Source organism: Triturus cristatus, chromosome 6 (assembly GCF_964204655.1).
Source record: "Triturus cristatus chromosome 6, aTriCri1.1, whole genome shotgun sequence".
NCBI lineage: Eukaryota > Metazoa > Chordata > Amphibia > Caudata > Salamandridae > Triturus > Triturus cristatus.
Genome location: NC_140589.1, coordinates 1618403262 through 1618421844, shown reverse-complemented (window position 1 = coordinate 1618421844; position 18583 = coordinate 1618403262). Strand labels below are relative to the sequence as shown.

Here is an 18583-nt window from a genome sequence, read left to right as displayed (position 1 = left end):
ATACATAACCCGACTACGACGGTTGGCACGCCACTGCAACTTTGAAGCATTCTCTACGGAGGATGCCATACGGCTGCGTGTCATTGACGGCTGTCAATCTGAGACCCTCCGAAGAAAATTGTTAAAGAAAAGTCACACCCTAGACGAAATAGAGGAACTGACGAGAGTGCATGACCAGACCGAGGAGCAGGCCAAGACCATGGAAGCAGGGCGTACGGAACGCCGAGAGCAGATATGTCAGGTGCGAACCGGTCGCCCTCGCCGAGGGTCCAGGGAGCGCGGGCGACACGATCGGCCATCATCGCGCCGGCGCCATTCTGGGCACCGTCGACCGGACTCGGGGAGAAACAACAGACGACATGATTATGTGAAGAAGGCGACAGCACAAAAATGTTACAGATGCGGGTACGACTTCCCACACTCCAGAGTGTGCCCGGCTATGGGCCAGCAGTGCCGCAAGTGTGGTCGGAGCAGTCACTTTGAGGCCATGTGCGGAGAGTATCGCCGCGAGAAAGGAAAGAAACCGCCCGTGACGTCGCGGAGTGACACTTGCCGGCAACATGCGCGAGCGGTGCATGGTCGCCCAAAGTCGTCATCAAGATCATCGCACTCCAGCAGGGAGTCGCGGACATCGCGATGGTCGAGGAGATCACCCTCTCGGGACTCTAGATCGACATCAGACGAACAAGAATATTCAATTGAATACGCGAGCATGGTTGCCGACCCGGACCAACTTAAGAAATATTCCCGACTGGACATCAGCGTCGGTGGACATGCCACAAAATTTGTGATGGACAGCGGAGCGTCACTAAATTACATTCCGGTGACGGAGTACAAAAAAATGAAACCCCTCCCGCGCCTGAGTCCTGCATTTGTTCGGGTCTACACCTGGATGTCCAGGAAGCCCCTCCCTTGCCTCGGGAAGTTTTCAACTACGCTGAGACACAACACAATGTCAGTTCCCGCTGTGATCCACGTCATAGAAGGGCCGGAGGCTGACTGTCTCCTTAGCCTGCCGACGGCCGAGCGGCTGCGTCTGGTGGAAGTTCTCTATCGCGTCAGCAATGACAATGACATCGTGTACAGGCCAGGCAAATCAGTCAACGTGGCTGACTACAAGTCGCGACACCCCAGGGCACCACACTCACTTGGACTGTCCGTTGTGGAGGAAGATGTCCACCTTGGGGAGGATCAAGCGCGACCGCCTGCGGGCCCCCTGGAGACCACCCCTCATGCCACCCTGAAAGAGTATCCACAGTGTCCAATAGTAGGGCACGGTGATCTTCCGGCCCCGAGTCAGATGACACCGCCGCCGCCTGGAGTGTGGCACGAACTAGCCCTGGACTTTTATGGCCCAATGCAATCAGGCAAATATGTTCTCGTAATAATGGACGAGTACTCTCGGTTTCCCATTGCCCAGTTTGTGCCGTCCACCAGTGCTGCCGCCACCATTGCGGTTCTAGATGAAGTCTTTGCAGCCTGGGGTGTGCCCAAGGAACTGAAAACAGACAATAGCCCATCGTTCACTGGACGGAAATTCAGCGACTTTGCGAAATCCGTGGGTGTCCGGCTTCGGCGGATAACACCTGTGTGGTCACAAGCCAATGGCACTGGTGAGAGGTTTATGGCCATACTCAAAGAGACTCTCCAGCAGGCTACCTGTGATAGACGAGATTTGCAAATGGCTCTCAACGAAGTGCTTCGAGCATATCGAACAACACCCAATGCCACGACAGGCAAATGTCCAGCGACACTCATGTTAGGGCGCCCCATCTGGACGCGGATACCCACTTGGGAGGGGGCATCAAGACCGGTGTCATCAGGTCATCTTCACCAAGAAATAGTAACTAACGCTGATCGCGCTGACAAGGAGAGCATGAGAAATTCTACGGACCACAAGAGACGAGCCAGATCTCTCTCGCCTCGGGAAGGGGATTGCGTCGTGGTCAAACAAGAACCAAGTAAGGAAACGGACTGTTGGTTCCGGGCAACGCCCCTCACAGTCACTAGACGAACGAGTACTGCGCTGACGGCTGAGTCGGAAAACAGGCGCACCACTCGCAATGCCCCCCACCTTCAAAGATGCGGTCTCACCATGAAAGAGACACTCACGCTGGGGCCTACAACGTCTGTGACTGGACACTGTGAAGGGCATGGTCGAACACCTATAGGTCAGGAACGGGACGCTGAGGGCGGCAATGGAACTGTGTCTGAAGGCCTGTCCCTCCGGCCAAGAAGAGATATTCAAAAACCGAGACGGTTGATCGAAGAGATGTGAGCACTGTCACAAGCTTTAGTAACAAAGGGGGAGATGTAAGGTTGTGAGCATTCTAGTAGCTGGCGGGGGCGGAGCCTTGGGGTGAGGGGAAGAGGAGGAGCGAGGAGAGAAGTGGGCAGTTAGAATAGGGACGAGGTAGAGATAAGGAGTAGAGAATAAAGCTCCTGAGAAATCGTAAAGGGCGTCTGTCATTATTTGTAGCACGATGCTACAGGGGGGTCAGACCATCAAGCGGGTCAAGGATAATGTTTTAGTAAACATGTAAAAAATATATGGCAACATCTCTTCCCTGCAGAGACGCTCCCAGATGACTCCACGTGTTCGGGTCGGGCAAAGTCCTCGGGCGTCTGTCCACCTGCCCCACAAGCTGGAGAGCCTGTTGCGGGCCAGAGGCACCTTCCCCTTTAACCTCGTCCTTTGGCCAGGAGGCCCGTATGCACGTGTGTAAGCACTGTTCTCTCCTCCCTCCCCTGCCAACAGACCCACGCCCCCTCCACCACCTCCCAACCCTCCTGTCAACTCGGTTGACCCTGTCAAGCGAGCCTTAAAGGGGGCGTGGTTTGGGCGCCCGGCTCTTGAAGACCAGCCCTCGAAGGGGCGGACCTTGGCGGCCGAGATCACAGAGACCGCCCCCTTTGCAGGCGGGACATCACTTCTGGCTCCGGAGAGGCCCGTGACGGCAGGAGGCGGGTCCTGCTGGCTGGAAGGCTGGAGCCTGAACTGTCACCGTGCCCGCACCAGGGCCGCCCAATGCCCGGCGCCCTGCCCGCCCAGCAGCCCGCAAAGAGCACCCTCCCTCCCCTCCTGGCGGCTGTGCGATCCTCAGCAGTGTCCTGAGACTGTACGGCCGCAGCAGCTCTCGGGGAGCCCCGGACGAACCAGGACCCAGTGGCTGTGCACAGGCGCTACCCCGGACTCGACTTTTCTGACCCCGCAGTACTTCTAGCGGCTCAGCTTCATCATGACGGCCGAGAAGGAGAAGAAGAGGTAAGGGCTCCCGCTGCGGCACAACACCTCTCCCGGGGAGCGAAGCAGCTGGCTGTGCGCTGACTGGCTCTGGGGGACCCTGCCCCTTCCTATGCAAAACTGTGCTGGCGAAGTGGGCACTTATATGTTTGGAAAAAGCACACGAAAGACTGATCTTCTACATTCGTGATACACTTTTCGCAGAGTTAAAAGTGTGTAATACAGAGGACTGACACTTGTGTGACATTGTGTATTGCTCTCTAAGCTGGTCTTAATTGGATTAAATGGGTCACGACTTGCCTCTAGCATGGAGTAGAAAATATAAAAGAGCGTATGTGGTGCTTGCGTCAAAATCACTGCATGTGATTTTTTAATCCCCTTTATACTGTCTTATTTTTGTTTACATTGACTATTTCTGTTTACAATTGCATCTCAGTGTTCAGTGTGTCCATCGTCTGGTTAAGCCATGATGCATGTCGGGTCAGGTGTCCATTTTCCGCGTGAGCTCGGTTGCATGCCATGTTGGGGAGTTGCATATGCGTTAGCCATGGTGCATATGTGTCCACTATCTTACATAAATCTCCTTCATATGTTTTAGCAGTAATTGGAATATGATCATGACCCCCTATTGCCTGACGGACTGTTTGATTTGTGCTGCTCTGTATGTGTTTAGCGTTGTGGGTCTAGTAACTGACTATGTTGGAGGGCTCTGTTTGTGCACTGTAAATCGGCATATCTGGGATGTACATGGTGCGTCAGTGTCTAGCATCCCCTATAGCTTGGTTATAAGTGTTTACTTTATACAATTATTATGGCGTCATGTGCGTTACTGTCGCATCTTCCTCGAGTTATTTAAGTTGCCAGCATCCTCGGCAGGCCGTATGGACATGTTTCCAGTTTCCCTGTTGTGTGCCGTGTTTAGTGTGTTAGGGTGGTTTGTGTGTTCCACTTCGACGGAGCAGAGTTCACACCGCTGCCCTAGCTGCGCATTGAGTCCGTGGGAAAGTATCGGACTTGTTGCAGCCAAGGGCCGGAGCCGACTGATGTGAGGAGAGCAGAGCCAGCTCTCGGGAAAGGTGGGCTGGGACTGGGAGTTCTGTTCGCCCCCTCTGGACATGCTCGCACCACCGGGCCGGTCTCTGTGGGGGAGTTCTGTTCGCCCCCTCTGGACAGGCTCGCACCACCGGGCCGGTCTCCGTGGGGGAGTTCTGTTCGCCCCTTGTGGAGAGGCTTACACAACCGTGCGAGTCTCCATGGGGTAGTTCTGTTTGCCCCCTCTGGACAGGCTTGCACCACCGTTCGGGTCTCCGTGGGGGAGTTCTGTTCGTCCCCTCTGGAGAGGTTGGCACCACCGCCGTTCTCAGTTGGGGTGCTGAGTGCCCTACTGACATATGATTGGTACTGTCTGTTGTCCCGCCAGCGCATAGAAGCATTCATTCTGCTGCCCAGAAAGCGTTAAATACGAGGTGACAGACTCCCGATTCATTAGTCACAGCGGAGCCTTAGTCTCGGTGACGTCGAAAGCTGCCCTACTTGTTGCATATGGGGGCTGCTGTCTTAAACTTGTGCCGTTTAAATGAATCCCTGCGATTTGCAGTATTTAGGCGCACTCTGTGATGTCAGTGTGACGCCGGCAGTACCTGCAGAAGCTCGTGTCAGCAGAAAGCGATGACATTTCCCCCGTGCGTGGTACTTGGGTTTCGTGGCGCTATCCGAGTCACTTTAATTTTAAGCAAGCATCCGGAGTCAGGCACAGCTCGGTAAAAACCGTTCTTCACGGCTTCAGCGATCGCCCCCCACCCCATTCTGGGGTTCCTGGCCTCTTTTTTTCTTATTTTTTCTGAAATGCCATACTGGATTATGCTGCAATTTCTAAAAAAAAAAAAAAATGTTGCTGAAAAGGCAGCACGATTTACCGGCAGATCTGCGGAGGAATCAATGTAAGGTTCCCAGGCCGAAGGACCAGCCATAGTCCCGAGGAGCTGTAATTTCTCTGTAATTGATAACTTATTATTATTAGGGCTCCTGATTGCGAGTGGTAAACAACTTAAAACGCATATTAGTTCAGGTAGTTGGCGGTGAAAATGTTTCCTTTAAATGCATTTGAGTCTCCTTGTTGACTTTCATGGCTCGACGGGCAGGCCATCCAGGTCTGAAAGCAGCCCCCAGCATGAATCCAAACCTCTGCCCCCACAAAACAACCCTTGGCGACGTTCCACAGCTTAGTAATAGATTCCACGTTTGTGCCGTTGTGCTCTGCCCTAGCTAGGTGATAAGGCCAAGGAATGTGGTCAGGGTGGTAGTTTGTTCCAGTTTGGTTTTTGCCTGCTCAGAGGTAGACTTTTGGTTGGTAGATAATGCCCAGAGGTGGACTTCTGGTTGGTAGATAATGCTCAGAGGTGGACTTTTGGTTGGTAGATAATGCCCAGAGGTGGGCTTCTGGTTGGTAGATAATGCTCAGAGGTGGACTTTTGGTTGGTAGATAATGCCCAGAGGTGGACTTCTGGTTGGTAGATAATGCTCAGAGGTGGACTTTTGGTTGGTAGATAATGCCCAGAGGTGGACTTCTGGTTGGTTGATAATGCCCAGAGGTGGACTTCTGGTTGGTAGATAATGCCCAGAGGTGGACTTCTGGTTGGTAGTGCCCAGATATGGACCTCTGGCTGGTAGATATCTGCAGTAGTGGTTTTCCCCTCAGTGACTGAGATGCTGAATTGTCCTATGGTGGAGATCCGGTGGCAGAGCCCAGACTATTACTTGTTTGTGGCGTGGTTGAGCTGGGTGCGAGGCATGCACAGTGGTAGTGAAGGTGCTCTGCATGGCTTGTTCTCCAGTTCATCTGAAAGGCCCTACTTGCGTTTTAACTGAAGTTGATCAAATCTGTCAGTATAGGATCTTCCAAGATCAAGGAAACTTCCAAATCTTCTTCTGAGTTCGCTCATGTGCCGCAAGATTAACCTTCTGTTGCACCAATAATGACATCCACGCTTCCTGAGTTTCAGAAAAAAACTCAGACCTTCTCGGCTGTTTCTGGCGGTTTTCTTGACTTGTATGTGGCCTCTTGGGTTGGCAGTATGAACAAATGGACAGATTGTTTTGTTAATATTCGATTTCGGTTTGTTTATTTTGCTTGTATTGCACAACACTGCATAACGTAATTGCTTCTAGTAACAGAGACTTAAATAGAATACTTGACGGCAGTAACAATGCTGTGAGATGGAGGCTCTGGTATGTGCAACATGGTGGCATAGATTACGGACAAGTTACAGTGTTGAGGTTCCACATTTGCAAGGGGTAAATAGTTGAGGTTGCACAGTTGCAATGTTTACAGAGTTGAGGTTGCAATTACAAGGGTTACAAAGTTGAGGTTGCACAGCTAAAAGAGTTACGTAGTTAAGGTTCAGAGTTGCATTGCTTACATCGTTTATGGATGAACAATTAACAAGTGTTTTATAGCTAAGATTGCACAGTTGTAAGGGTTACATAGTTGAGGTTGAGATTGCCGGTACAAGTGTTCCATAGTTGAGGTTGAGATTGCATGTTCAAGTGTTCCATTGTTGAGATTGCCGTACAAGTGTTCCATTGTTGAGGTTGAGATTGCAGGTTCAAGTGTTCCATTGTTGATGTTGAGATTGCCGGTACAAGTGTTACATTGTTGAGGTTGAGATTGCATGTTCAAGTGTTCCACTGTTGAGGTTGAGATTGCCGTACAAGTGTTCCATTGTTGAGATAGAGATTGCAGGTTCAAATGTTCCATTGTTGAGGTTGAGATTGCAGGGTCAAGTGTTCCATAGTTGAGATTGCCAGTACAAGTGTTCCATAGTTGAGGTTGAGATTGCCGGTACAAGTGTTCCATAGTTGAGGTTGAGATTGTCGGTACAAGTGTTACATTGTTGAGGTTGAGATTGCCGGCACAAGTGTTCCGTTGTTGAGGTTGAGATTGCCGGTACAAGTGTTCCATTGTTGAGGTTGAGATTGCCGGCACAAGTGTTACATCGTTGAGGTTGAGATTGCTGGTTCAAGTGTTCCATAGTTGAGGTTGAGATTGCCGATACAAGTGTTCCATAGTTGAGGTTGAGATTGCAGGTTCAAGTGTTACATTGTTGAGGTTGAGATTGCCGGCACAAGTGTTCCGTTGAGGTTGAGATTGCCGGTACAAGTGTTCCGTTGTTGAGGTTGAGATTGCCGGTACAAGTGTTCCATTGTTGACGTTGAGATTGCCCGTACAAGTGTTACATCGTTGAGGTTGAGATTGCTGGTTCAAGTGTTCCATAGTTGAGGTTGAGATTGCAGGTTCAAGTGTTACATTGTTGAGGTTAGATAGTTAAAAGTAGAGATGTGCAAACCACTTCTAGCTCAAGCCTTTCTCGAGCTTGGCTCTCGCTCAGCTCGCGTTCCTTTTGGACCCTCGACCCAAAAACGAGCCAAGCTTTCATTTGGCATCTGTCTGCCACACACACCCTAACTGCATGTGCCAAGAATTAAAGACATGTTTATAACCGTTGATGTAAACAATGATAGGAAATGAGCTACCCATCTAGTGGCTGAATGACCCAGTGTACAACCAGAAAATCTGGGATTTATGTCAGCTTTCCCACGTGGCCAAATTGTGCAATCCTGGGGAAATATGTTATTCTCATTTTTCTCAATATTGCATTGGAGAGCATTTTTCAATATGTAAGTTCAGGCTGTGTGCAATACAAATACCTCTCTTGTGTTTGAAATAGACTACAGATTGAGCACTGTAACATTGCTTGTATTAATTGCCGTGTGATTAATGCCGATAATGCTGCCAAAGAGGAGAGTAAAGTCTATAGAAAATTAAACAACGGTTAGCAATATAGTGACAACCAGAAGCCCAAAATATAATGAATAATGGGAAGCCAGGACAATACCTAATCACGCTGCAATGGATACAAGCGATGTTACAGCACTCAATCTGGACTTCAGTTGAAGCCCCAGCCTAATTAGAAAATTGTCCTGGCTTCCCATTACCTATTATAGTTTGGGTTTTCAGTTGTCTCTATATTGTGTACCATTGGTTTTATTCTCTATAGACCGAACCCTCACCATTGGATAGCATTGTTCTTCCGGTCGGTTTTGTTGGTGCAGTTACTTTTTCTTGATAGGTGATTGTTTTGGAGCACGTCATGCTGGTTGGCTGCGTCACACTCCTATTGGCAGATCCTAGGAACGCTAAGTCACCCGACTTCTCCCACAACAGAAGCTATTGCTTGCCGTTGCGATGCCTAGACTCTCCACAGGCTAGCGGTGCACGATTGTCTTGATTTAACCACCCTTATTGGCCACTGATTTTTCTTTCTCTTTTTTTCCCTTTCCTTCCTTCTCTTCCCTCTGCTGAGCTTTCTTTACCATTGTTGTATTGCATCTCAGGCATGAATTACAATGTCCTCATAATGATCATATTATTATGTAAGGATTGAAACGTTGTCGACACCTGCACACTGACCCTATTTATTGTGTATACATTGAGTAAGGGGCAGCAGTGTCATGTTGTGTTTATTTTTGACCAAATATTTTCGTATCTCTGTCACAAACTAACGACTGAGTTACTTTCTGTTGTTTGTTGTTGTTGTTGCGGTCTCCTACCGATCCCAATTTTTTAGTTGACTTGATAAATAAACGTGCCTTTTAAATTATCCATTGAGGTTGTCTTCTGGGAACTATTCATTTTCCATGGCAATAGTTATTGTATGTTTTTGTTTAGGTTCCTTATAGCAATTTTTAATGTCTTATCGCAGTGGAAGGGCCCGCTTATTTTTAAGTTTATGTTTAACAACTGACACTTTTAATAAATGCTTCTTATCTCATGTACTAAGCTGAAATGCTTCCCAGTGTTAAAGAAATGTTTTTAATTTTGAACAGATGTTGTCCTATTTGTGTATGGTGTTTGTTACATTATTTATATGCACACGTTTTTTGGGCTCGGCTCCTGCAGCCACACCATTAGTACAGTTTTTGTTCAGCTCTCCCTGTTATTTTATTGGCTTGCACACCTCTGGTTACAAGGGTTACACAGTTGAGATGGCACAGTTACATGTGTTACATAGTTGAGGTTGCATAGTAGTTGAGGTTGCACCACTCAAATTACTTTCATATTTTCACTATACGAATTCACCACTAATCCTTTATGGGTTCCGTAGTAGCGTGCTACTCGCCTAAAAAGCGCTTCAACACCCCCATCAGGGGTAGCAAGCGCTACATGAATGCAAAACCTTTTTCCCTCTTCTATCCCTCCACTAGCCTTCTGAATCCAAATCAATGACTAACATAGCCACCACTCAAATTACTTTCATATTTCACTATACCAATTCACTGTTAATCCTTTATGGGTTCCGGTGTTGCGTGCTACTCGCCAAAAAATCTCTTTGACGCCTCATCAGGGGTAGTAAGCACTATATAAATACAATTACTGTACAATGCAGTTACAAAATGTAGCTTGTCTTGTGCTGCTCTAGCTGGGAAGTTTTCGCTTGGACCACATGTAGTAAAATTTACAAGTCCGAAACTAGATCAAATAGGATGTGGATAATTAGACACGGATGTGGTTACAAGATAAATATACATTTTCATTTTCATGCATTGAAGTATGACTTTTTACACTGCAGGCAAGTGCCAACAGTTTAGGAAACTACAAAATAGATCAATAGCGTCTCTCCTCCTTTTCATAAACAACCGCAGGGTGTTCTAATTTGGTTTTATTTGGAAACCTGGCACTTTTTACGTGTTAATTTTCCGTTTCTATCCTCCTAGAATTTGGTCCCCGCTTCAAGGAGCTGCATGAGTGATTTCCAATTTGTATTTTATTGGCTCCCATCCCCTGGCCTTCAGAGAAGGACTGCGGTACCTTTTCCAATGAGCTGCGATTATATAACACTGTTAAACTCCAAATACATGCACTTGAAAAAATGTATTACTAGCGTCATTGTATTGTTATTTCTAAAATCCCGAATGGCGCCCATTTTTTTTATCCACGGAAATCGGATTGCTGATTTGGAAAAGTAGGCCCCAGTGGCGGCTTCGGATGTGCTTGCTGCGTTGCCCAGAGGGATGCGATTAAATACAGTATTTTTCCATTCTGACTGAGACACTGGCGCCCCGCATTACCGCATGTTTTGTTGCGCACCTACATTACTGGACCCTTCGAGAACTTTTCCTATTCGGTCTGCGGTGACCCTTTGCTGGGTGGCGCATACCCCGGCGCTAATCCTTTAATTCTGATTGCGAAACAGGTTATTTCATGCCTGCTTCCAGAACTGCAACCCGCGTGCGCGCCTTGCATCACAATTAGTCCTCTGGCAGCAGGAACTAAGCTGCACTAATGTTCCGTTTCTTCATTTCACTTTTCCCTCCTCGATTAACCGGTGGGGTATTTTACGCACGCACGCACGCGCCACGCACGCACACACAAATGCTTCACGCTTAGGCTGCTTGCAGCCCGTGTTCCGCGATCCGCCGTGATGCCCAGGTTATGGGTGATGCTGGCAGGCCACGAGGGTTGCTTTGAATGTTCCGTCCTGCAGGCTTCGAATACTTGGACTTGTTTTATTTGATGGGGAAAGTACCAGCGCTCCTCAGCTGAGATGCATTACCAGCTTTGGGAGAGTACCCCTAAGTGGGGATGCACTGCTACCAATGGGAGAGTACCAGCTCTCCTCAGCAGGGACGCATTACTACCATTATGAGAGTAAACACACTTCTCAGTGGGGATGCACTACTACCTATGGGAAACTACCTGTACCTCTCAGTAGGGATGCGTTACTACCCATGCAAGAGTACCAGCACTCCTCACCGGGGATGCATTACTACCAATGGGAGAGTACCAGCACCCCTCACCGGGGATGCATTACTACCAATGGGAGAGTACCAGCACTCCTCATCGGGGATGCATTACTACCAAGAGGAGAGTACCAGCACCCCTCACCAGGGATGCATTCCTACCAAGAGGAGAGTACCAGCACCCCTCACCAGGGATGCATTACTACCAATGGGAGAGTACCAGCACTCCACAGTGGGGATGCATTACTACCAATGGGAGAGTACCAGCACCCCTTACCGGGGATGCATTACTACCAATGGGAGAGTACCAGCACTCCACAGTGGGGATGCATTACTACCAATGGGAGAGTACCAGCACCCCTTACCGGGGATGCATTACTACCAATGGGAGAGTACCAGCACCCCTCACCAGGGATGCATTCCTACCAAGAGGAGAGTACCAGCACCCCTTACCGGGGATACATTCCTACCAATGGGAGAGTACCAGCGCTCCACAGTGGGGATGCATTACTACCAATATGAGAGTAAACACACTCCTCAGTGGGGATGCACTACTACCTATGGGAAACTACCTGTACTTCTCAGTAGGGATGAGTTACTACCCATACAAGAGTACCAGCACTCCTCACCGGGGATGCATTACGACCAATGGGAGAGTACCAGCACCCCTCACTGGGGATGCATTTCTACCAATGGGAGAGTACCAGCACTCCTCATCGGGGATGCATTACTACCAAGAGGAGAGTACCAGCACCCCTCACCAGGGATACATTCCTACCAATGGGAGAGTACCAGCGCTCCACAGTGGGGATGCATTACTACCAATATGAGAGTAAACACACTCCTCAGTGGGGGTGCACTTCTGCCAATGGGAGAGTAGCAGCTCTCATCCGTGGGGATGTGTTACTACCAATAGGAGAGTACCAGCACCCTTCAGTGGGGATGCATTACTACCTATGGGACAGTACTGTCTCTCCTCAGCGGGGATACACTACTACCTATAGGAGAGTACCGGCTGTCACCAGTGGGATATGTTACTACCAATGGGAGAGTACCAGCACTCCTCGGTGGGGTGCACTTCCGCCAATGGCAGAGTACCAGCAGCCCTCAGCGGTGATGGATTACTACCAATTGGAGAGAGTACCAGCACTCCTCAGTGGGGTGCACTTCTGTCAATGGGAGAGTACTACCTCTCCTCAGCTGGGATGCATTACTACCAATGGGAGAGTACCAGCACCCCTCAGTGGTGATGCATTACTACCAAGGGGAGAGTACCAGCAACCCTCAGTGGGGATGCATTACTACCACCTATGGGAGAGTACTGTCTCTCCTCAGTGGGGATACACTACTGCCTATAGGAGAGTACCAGCTCTCACCAGTGGAATATGTTACTACCAATGGGAGAGTACCAGCACTCCTCGGTGGGGTGCACTCCTGCCAATGGGAGAGTAACAGCTCTCATCAGTGGGGAGATGTTACTACCAATGGGAGAGTACCAGCACTCCTTGTTGGGATGCACTTCTCCCAATGGGAGAGTAGCAGCTCTCATCAGTGGGGAGGTGTTACTACCAATGGGAGAGTACCAGCACTCCTCGGTGGGGTGCACTTCTCCCAATGGGAGAGTAGCAGCTCTCATCAGTGGGGATGTGTTACTACCAATGGGAGAGTACTATCTCTCCTCAGCGGGGATGCAATACTATCAATGGGAGAGTACCAGCACCCCTCAGTGGTGATGCATTGCTGCCAATGGGAGAGTACCAGCACCCCTCAGCGGGGATGCATTGCTGCCAATGGGAGAGTACCAGCACCCTTCAGTGGGGATGCAATACTATCAATGGGAGAGTACCAGCACCCCTCAGCGGGGATGCATTGCTGCCAATGGGAGAGTACCAGCACCCCTCAGCGGGGATGCATTGCTGCCAATGGGAGAGTACCAGCACCCCTCAGCGGGGATGCATTGCTGCCAATGGGAGAGTACCAGCACCCCTCAGCGGGGATGCATTGCTGCCAATTGGAGAGTACCAGCACCCCTCAGCGGGGATGCATTGCTGCCAATGGGAGAGTACCAGCACCCCTCAGCGGGGATGCATTGCTGCCAAGGGGAGAGTACCACCACTTGTCACTGGGAAGCAGATACTCATGAGCAGTGAGCGCACACACCTCTCTCCGTCATTTAGGTTTTCATGGAAAGTAAAAGCTGACTATATTACTTTTGATATTCATATTTATATGAAATATGGTATTATCTGAATATTATATTAAATCTTTATATTGAATTCATATTGATAGTCATTTTATCGAGCCTGGAAGAATGAAAAGCGACTTGACCCTGCTTCTCTTTGAACTTCTGGCCTGTGGAAACTCAAGAGGGTGGATACCGAGACTCCAGGCTGCCCAAAGGGCTGTCGTCGAAAGCAGTGGCATTTTCTTAGTTCTTCCAAAATAGACACGACTTTTGTTTAGCGCGGAAAGCTGGACAGGCCGCAAACTTTATTGCAAACGCTACGGGGGTAGTTTTCGTGCACTCCTTCTGCCAACAAGCCGCATTTTTCTATTTCATACGTATGGCCCTGGACGTTTATACTGAGTTTTATCCTTCGGTTGACTGGATTTACTTCTGGAATGAAGTCGTTTCACGCGTCATCTGGAAGCATTCTCTTCATGTGTTCCCAGTGTGCAGCACCTATAGTGGGGACCGTCTGTGAATGTCTTCTCCTCTGTGATTGGTGGCAGGCGACAGCAAACACTGCATCACTCCCTCCCCTGCAGTGAGTGTCCGGTAAACCGGGCAGGGTTTAAACCCACATTTAAACTGTGCTGGAACCGGCTCCTCTTTTTCATGCAATGAAACCCGTTCTTTTAACAGTTTCATGACTAAACTAATTTACTTCCACACTTCTATCGTACAGACCTAATTAACTTACTGAAACCAACTCTTATCCATACGCTATTTTTCTTTATTCATTTTTTGACGTTCGATAGCGCCTTAATCGCAACAAGGACTCTTCATGGTGCCCCAGAAGCAACAATGAAACAAAAACCTGATTTATGTTCGGGGGAGGTTGGTGGGACGGTTTATTTCCAGTGTAGTTGTGTGGTGGCTGTGAGAGATTTTACGATTGTAATACTCCGCCCCACCACTCCAGACTTTTATTAACTTTCTTTGAAATAACAATACTCGTTTTCCACGTGACGTTTATTATGGCATCTTTAAGTACGAGTGGGAATTTGCCTTACTAGAAAGGTGTTGACAGAAGCAGGGGTGGGTGTTACGTGACAGCTATTTTACGTAACTGAGCTTGATGACACTTTGACCTTAGCTAAGCTAGTTTATAGGCTCGCGAGCACAAATTAAACTGTAACACGTACGAGCAGGCGGAACAGCACATGTACTTCTCAGCTGATACTTCTAAGACAGACCGGAATTTCAGGAGGATGACAGACAGTCCCAGTAGCCTGAAGCCTAAAGCGTGCTCTCTGGCGGCGGGAGGCCTCGCTCCTCTGGACTGTAAACAGTGGTTAATTTGTGTAAAAAAAAAAAAAAACGCACCGGTGCTCTCGTCAAGAGGCAGCTTGTACCAGTCCATCCTGTTAGCGCCGCCTAAAACAAAACCAATTACTAACCATGAGAGTGGGGAGAGGATGTGGCGTAACGGCCAGAGATGCAGACTTTCAGTCGCTGGGGAACCAGGTTTGAGTCTCGGCATCGGCTCAACATCCTGTGTTTCTGGGCAAATCACTTAATCGCCCTGTGCCTACCATAAATGAATGCGTCCTTAACTGGTGCTCATGAAAAGTGCCGGTGTTGATGATATGTCGTTGGGGGGCACTGGGCGGCTCTCTAGTTTTACCCTTGCATAGAGCTGTGGAAGCGCCTTGCACTGACAGTGCGTGGCCATGGTTCCTCGCACGTGTCCAGTATGCATATATGTTATTTATTTTTTCACAGTCCCTAGGATTGTATTAAAAGGGAACTAACATGGATGGCCAGATATTATCAAGGTGCATTCAAGCCATTGAACTTCTCCTGCAGTCTCATCCATTAGGTGTTGACTAAGACAACACGCATGCACTGCCGCTTGCAAGACATGTATTTAAAACAAGGGGCTTGGAACCGGCCTGCTGCTTACCATTCCTTGTCAATAACATAGACAAAGAGGCGTCCTACCTATATATATCTTTAGTCAGCAGAATCTCTCCCCATCTAACAAATGGCCACTAAGACTCCTAAAGGCGCCGAGAAATAAAGACATCTATATAAACAGTCATGGTGTCTAAACATATAATGAACAAACAAACGTAAACTTTGATTTTATTTTTGTATTTTTTGTTTCTGATATTTATGTAAAAATGGATTTGATATCATTTATTTTCAAAGACCTACGCTCTTACATGTAGCAAAATAACAATACCGTGGAACAAACACCAAAAAATGTTTATACCTCTGAACATACAAGCCTTACATACTCTCATTCATACCTCATTCATTACCCACTAAAACAAAAACTTAAAATATAAAGAACATCAGAAGTACAAGATGTGTCTTGTGCCCGAACGGGCCTAGAGGACAATCATTCCTTGTGTAATGTCTTTTTTATCTAAATTTTGAATGTTACAACTTTCTCCAATCACTCTATTTATGCATTCCAGACAGTAGTGAAGGTCCTCTGATCTTATCTTTTGAGATTGCGCCGAGGCTCGTTTTGGTGATGACTCAAAAATCCTGGTTGCACCATCCTCTGGGCACTAAAAACATGTATTGGTCAGAGGGTATAGGTGCCCATAGTAAATTAAAGTGTAAGGACACTGACAAATTGACACTATTTAATGAGGGCGCACCTAGCACAACCTCATCCACAGGTTGGCGAGAGTTACCCTTGGACGGGATGATAGTCTGGATATGTGAATGTAGTAGTTTGTTGTGTTCCAGGCAGTATTTCTTATTTAGTTACTTAGATTCTTGAATGGGACGTGGCACTATGAGGCCACATTTTACTCTATCGGTAAAGCTGCAGAGATGTAGTTTTCATGTAGCCCGGAGAAGCTGGACTAGCAGTGCTGTGCCGTAGTCACACACAGTGCACACGGGCTTCTGTGGTTACTGTAGCTTGAATAAAGATTGTAGAGGAGTGAAGAGTGGGTTGTGGGGAAGTACTGAGTAGTGTGTTCTTAAGAAGGAGGCCAGTTCAGCCCCCGTCACCATCGGTTTCTGTGTTTCTGAGCAGTGTGGGCCCAGGGATGTTGTAGTGAGTCTACTGTACGGAAGAGGGCTGGGGGCAATTTTGTTGGTTTGCAAAGCGATGTGATCTGAAGTGTTGGGTAGTTAAATGCATCCTATAAGGACAAATGATCTAAATTTTGGGTCAATGATGAAGATATTAAATAGTGGTAAGCGGAGCTTGGATCTGGAGGAAATAGAGCTGTAATGAGTGATAGTTTGCCGGCCGGTGCAGGATCACATAGAAGGGTGAAGTGGTCAGCTGGGACCTTGGGTCAGGCTAAGAACCTGAAGCACTGCATAGCCTCACAACTCTCATTCACACTCTCCCAGGTCTGCCCACCCCCAGGACCTTGCTTGTTTCCCCGCACACTCTTATTGGTTGAGAGCCAGCCAATAGCAATGCATTATGTAGGAGACCGAGCTAAGCTTGTTTGCAGTAGTCATGACAACAAAGTACACTGCCTTGATCCCTAGTAGAATACCGACTCTGGTCGATGGGGCCTTCCCTCACTTGTGTCTGCAAAGGTTGCCCCTGCACTGATGTATTTCAGGCAGTTCTGGAGCGGCGCCAAGCACAACTGTGCAGTGCAATTTAGTCCCCAGTCACGTTTCCGTGTATCCCGAGGTAAAGAACTGAGGAAACAGTCTTTATGAATCACTGTCCATTCCAGACTGTGATTCCAAGCATCAATAACAATTACGCTTTAATCAAGACATCACAAATACGTCAAAATCAGAGGGAAGTGTAATTTCAGGTGACTTTGTCAGAAAATACGAACTCTCTGCCTGTGTTTCCGTATGATCTGCGTCATCGGAGAAACTCCAAAAGGCGACGCACGCACGTCCATGAACACGAGTCTTCCTTTTGACAGGATTCTACTTCTAGTTGTTTCACCTTTTGAAATGGTCACCATATTGTTTAAGCATCAGACGACCATATATGTGGTCTCTTAAGGTTGTAAAACACCAGACGCCTGCCCAGCTGCCTTGTCGCCTAAACCGCGCGCTCTGCAGCAGTTGACGATGGATAGTTTAAAGGGCTCGGTGGTAATTTCTGCGAAAATGGCCGCCTCTCTTGAAAATTGTATTAGTATACGTCTGTGCTTACCAGAATACACACAAGACGAAAGTGGCTGTTAATATGTTGCACTTATGCACTCTGCGGAAGAGCAGGGCGCGAGCAGCTGGATTTAAGCCACTTACAAAAAGAGATAACCATCTCCCGTGCGCTCCCGTGTCTTGGTAACAGCCTCCTTCCTGTTAGCGCCTGGAGACATTCACGCCGAGGTGAAGGCGCTCGCTCCAGATATCATCTTCTGCATTATTCATATGAGTTACAGTCTCGGCTTATTTACTGTATTCTGGGTTTTAGTCGTGTCTTAAAATGTATATATTTTCTAGTCCGAGAACCGAGAGAGCCCCTAACTTTTTTTGTTCATTGTGCGACATGACATATCACACGTTTCCAGTAGTCGCTTCAGTAGACACTGCTTTGTTTTTTTTGTCAAGGAGCAAAGTTGTTTTAGTTCCTTTTTATATTTGATCTTCGGTCAGTGAAGTGCCCCGGCCCTGAACTGTCGGGTGCGTATTTTTGTGCCAAGCCATCATTTTCCTTTGACTAGAAGAGTGTTGAGGGAGTTCCATCAAGTTTGAAAAAGAATCCGTCGTGTAGGAACTGCGCATCTTTAGAAGAGACACTCTGCGGAGCTAGTAAGCTTTCACATTTGAACTTCACTGTATACGCTTTAAAGTCGGGCATTATATCTGCCTCCCACTTCGCACTGTACGTTAAAACATGTCATCTTATTTAAATATGAAATGTTGAGTAATATTGTTACATTTCCCATCACCAGGACAGCATTCGGGTCCCTATCGACGCTCTCAGTTGACTTCTCCTGGCTGAGTCCACAAAATGTGTAGGTAGAGTGTAGTGCCACTGTGAGTGCAAGACGATAATGTCATATTTGACATACATTTCAAAGGTAATTCACATTTAATTTCAGATTACTAAGGTCGTTCTAGGCAGGAGGGGTCTTCCCTGAGACAGACGAGGGATGGCCTGCTGTTTCATTTTACAATCCTTTTTTTAGGTCTCGCCTGAGCCAGCGCTTTAGCGCTGCTCTGGCGAGAGTTTTAGTAAGCGGGATTTGGAAGTGCAGACTAGTGGCTTTTCAGGCCTCCAGCTACAGTGCATGTGCGCCGGGCGCGCGCACCATTTGGCAGCTTGCGTGATCACTTTCGTGGCCGCTTTGATGTTCTCAGTGAGCCGCGCGGCCACTGAGAACATCAAAGCGGCCGCGAAAGTGCACACCATTTGT

The 18583-nt window shown here is 48.1% G+C and overlaps 1 protein-coding gene across 1 annotated transcript in view; it reads left to right on the top strand.

The window, feature by feature from the left end:
• Window positions 1-2966: 2966 nt before the first annotated feature.
• Window positions 2967-18583, top strand: part of EPAS1 (endothelial PAS domain protein 1) — a 297631-nt gene continuing 282014 nt past the window's right edge. Inside the window, exon 1 of the mRNA XM_085612765.1 lies at window positions 2967-3265. Coding sequence (XP_085468891.1) covers window positions 3240-3265 — 26 coding nt within the window. The 5' untranslated portion in view covers window positions 2967-3239. The remainder of the gene's footprint in view (window positions 3266-18583) is intronic.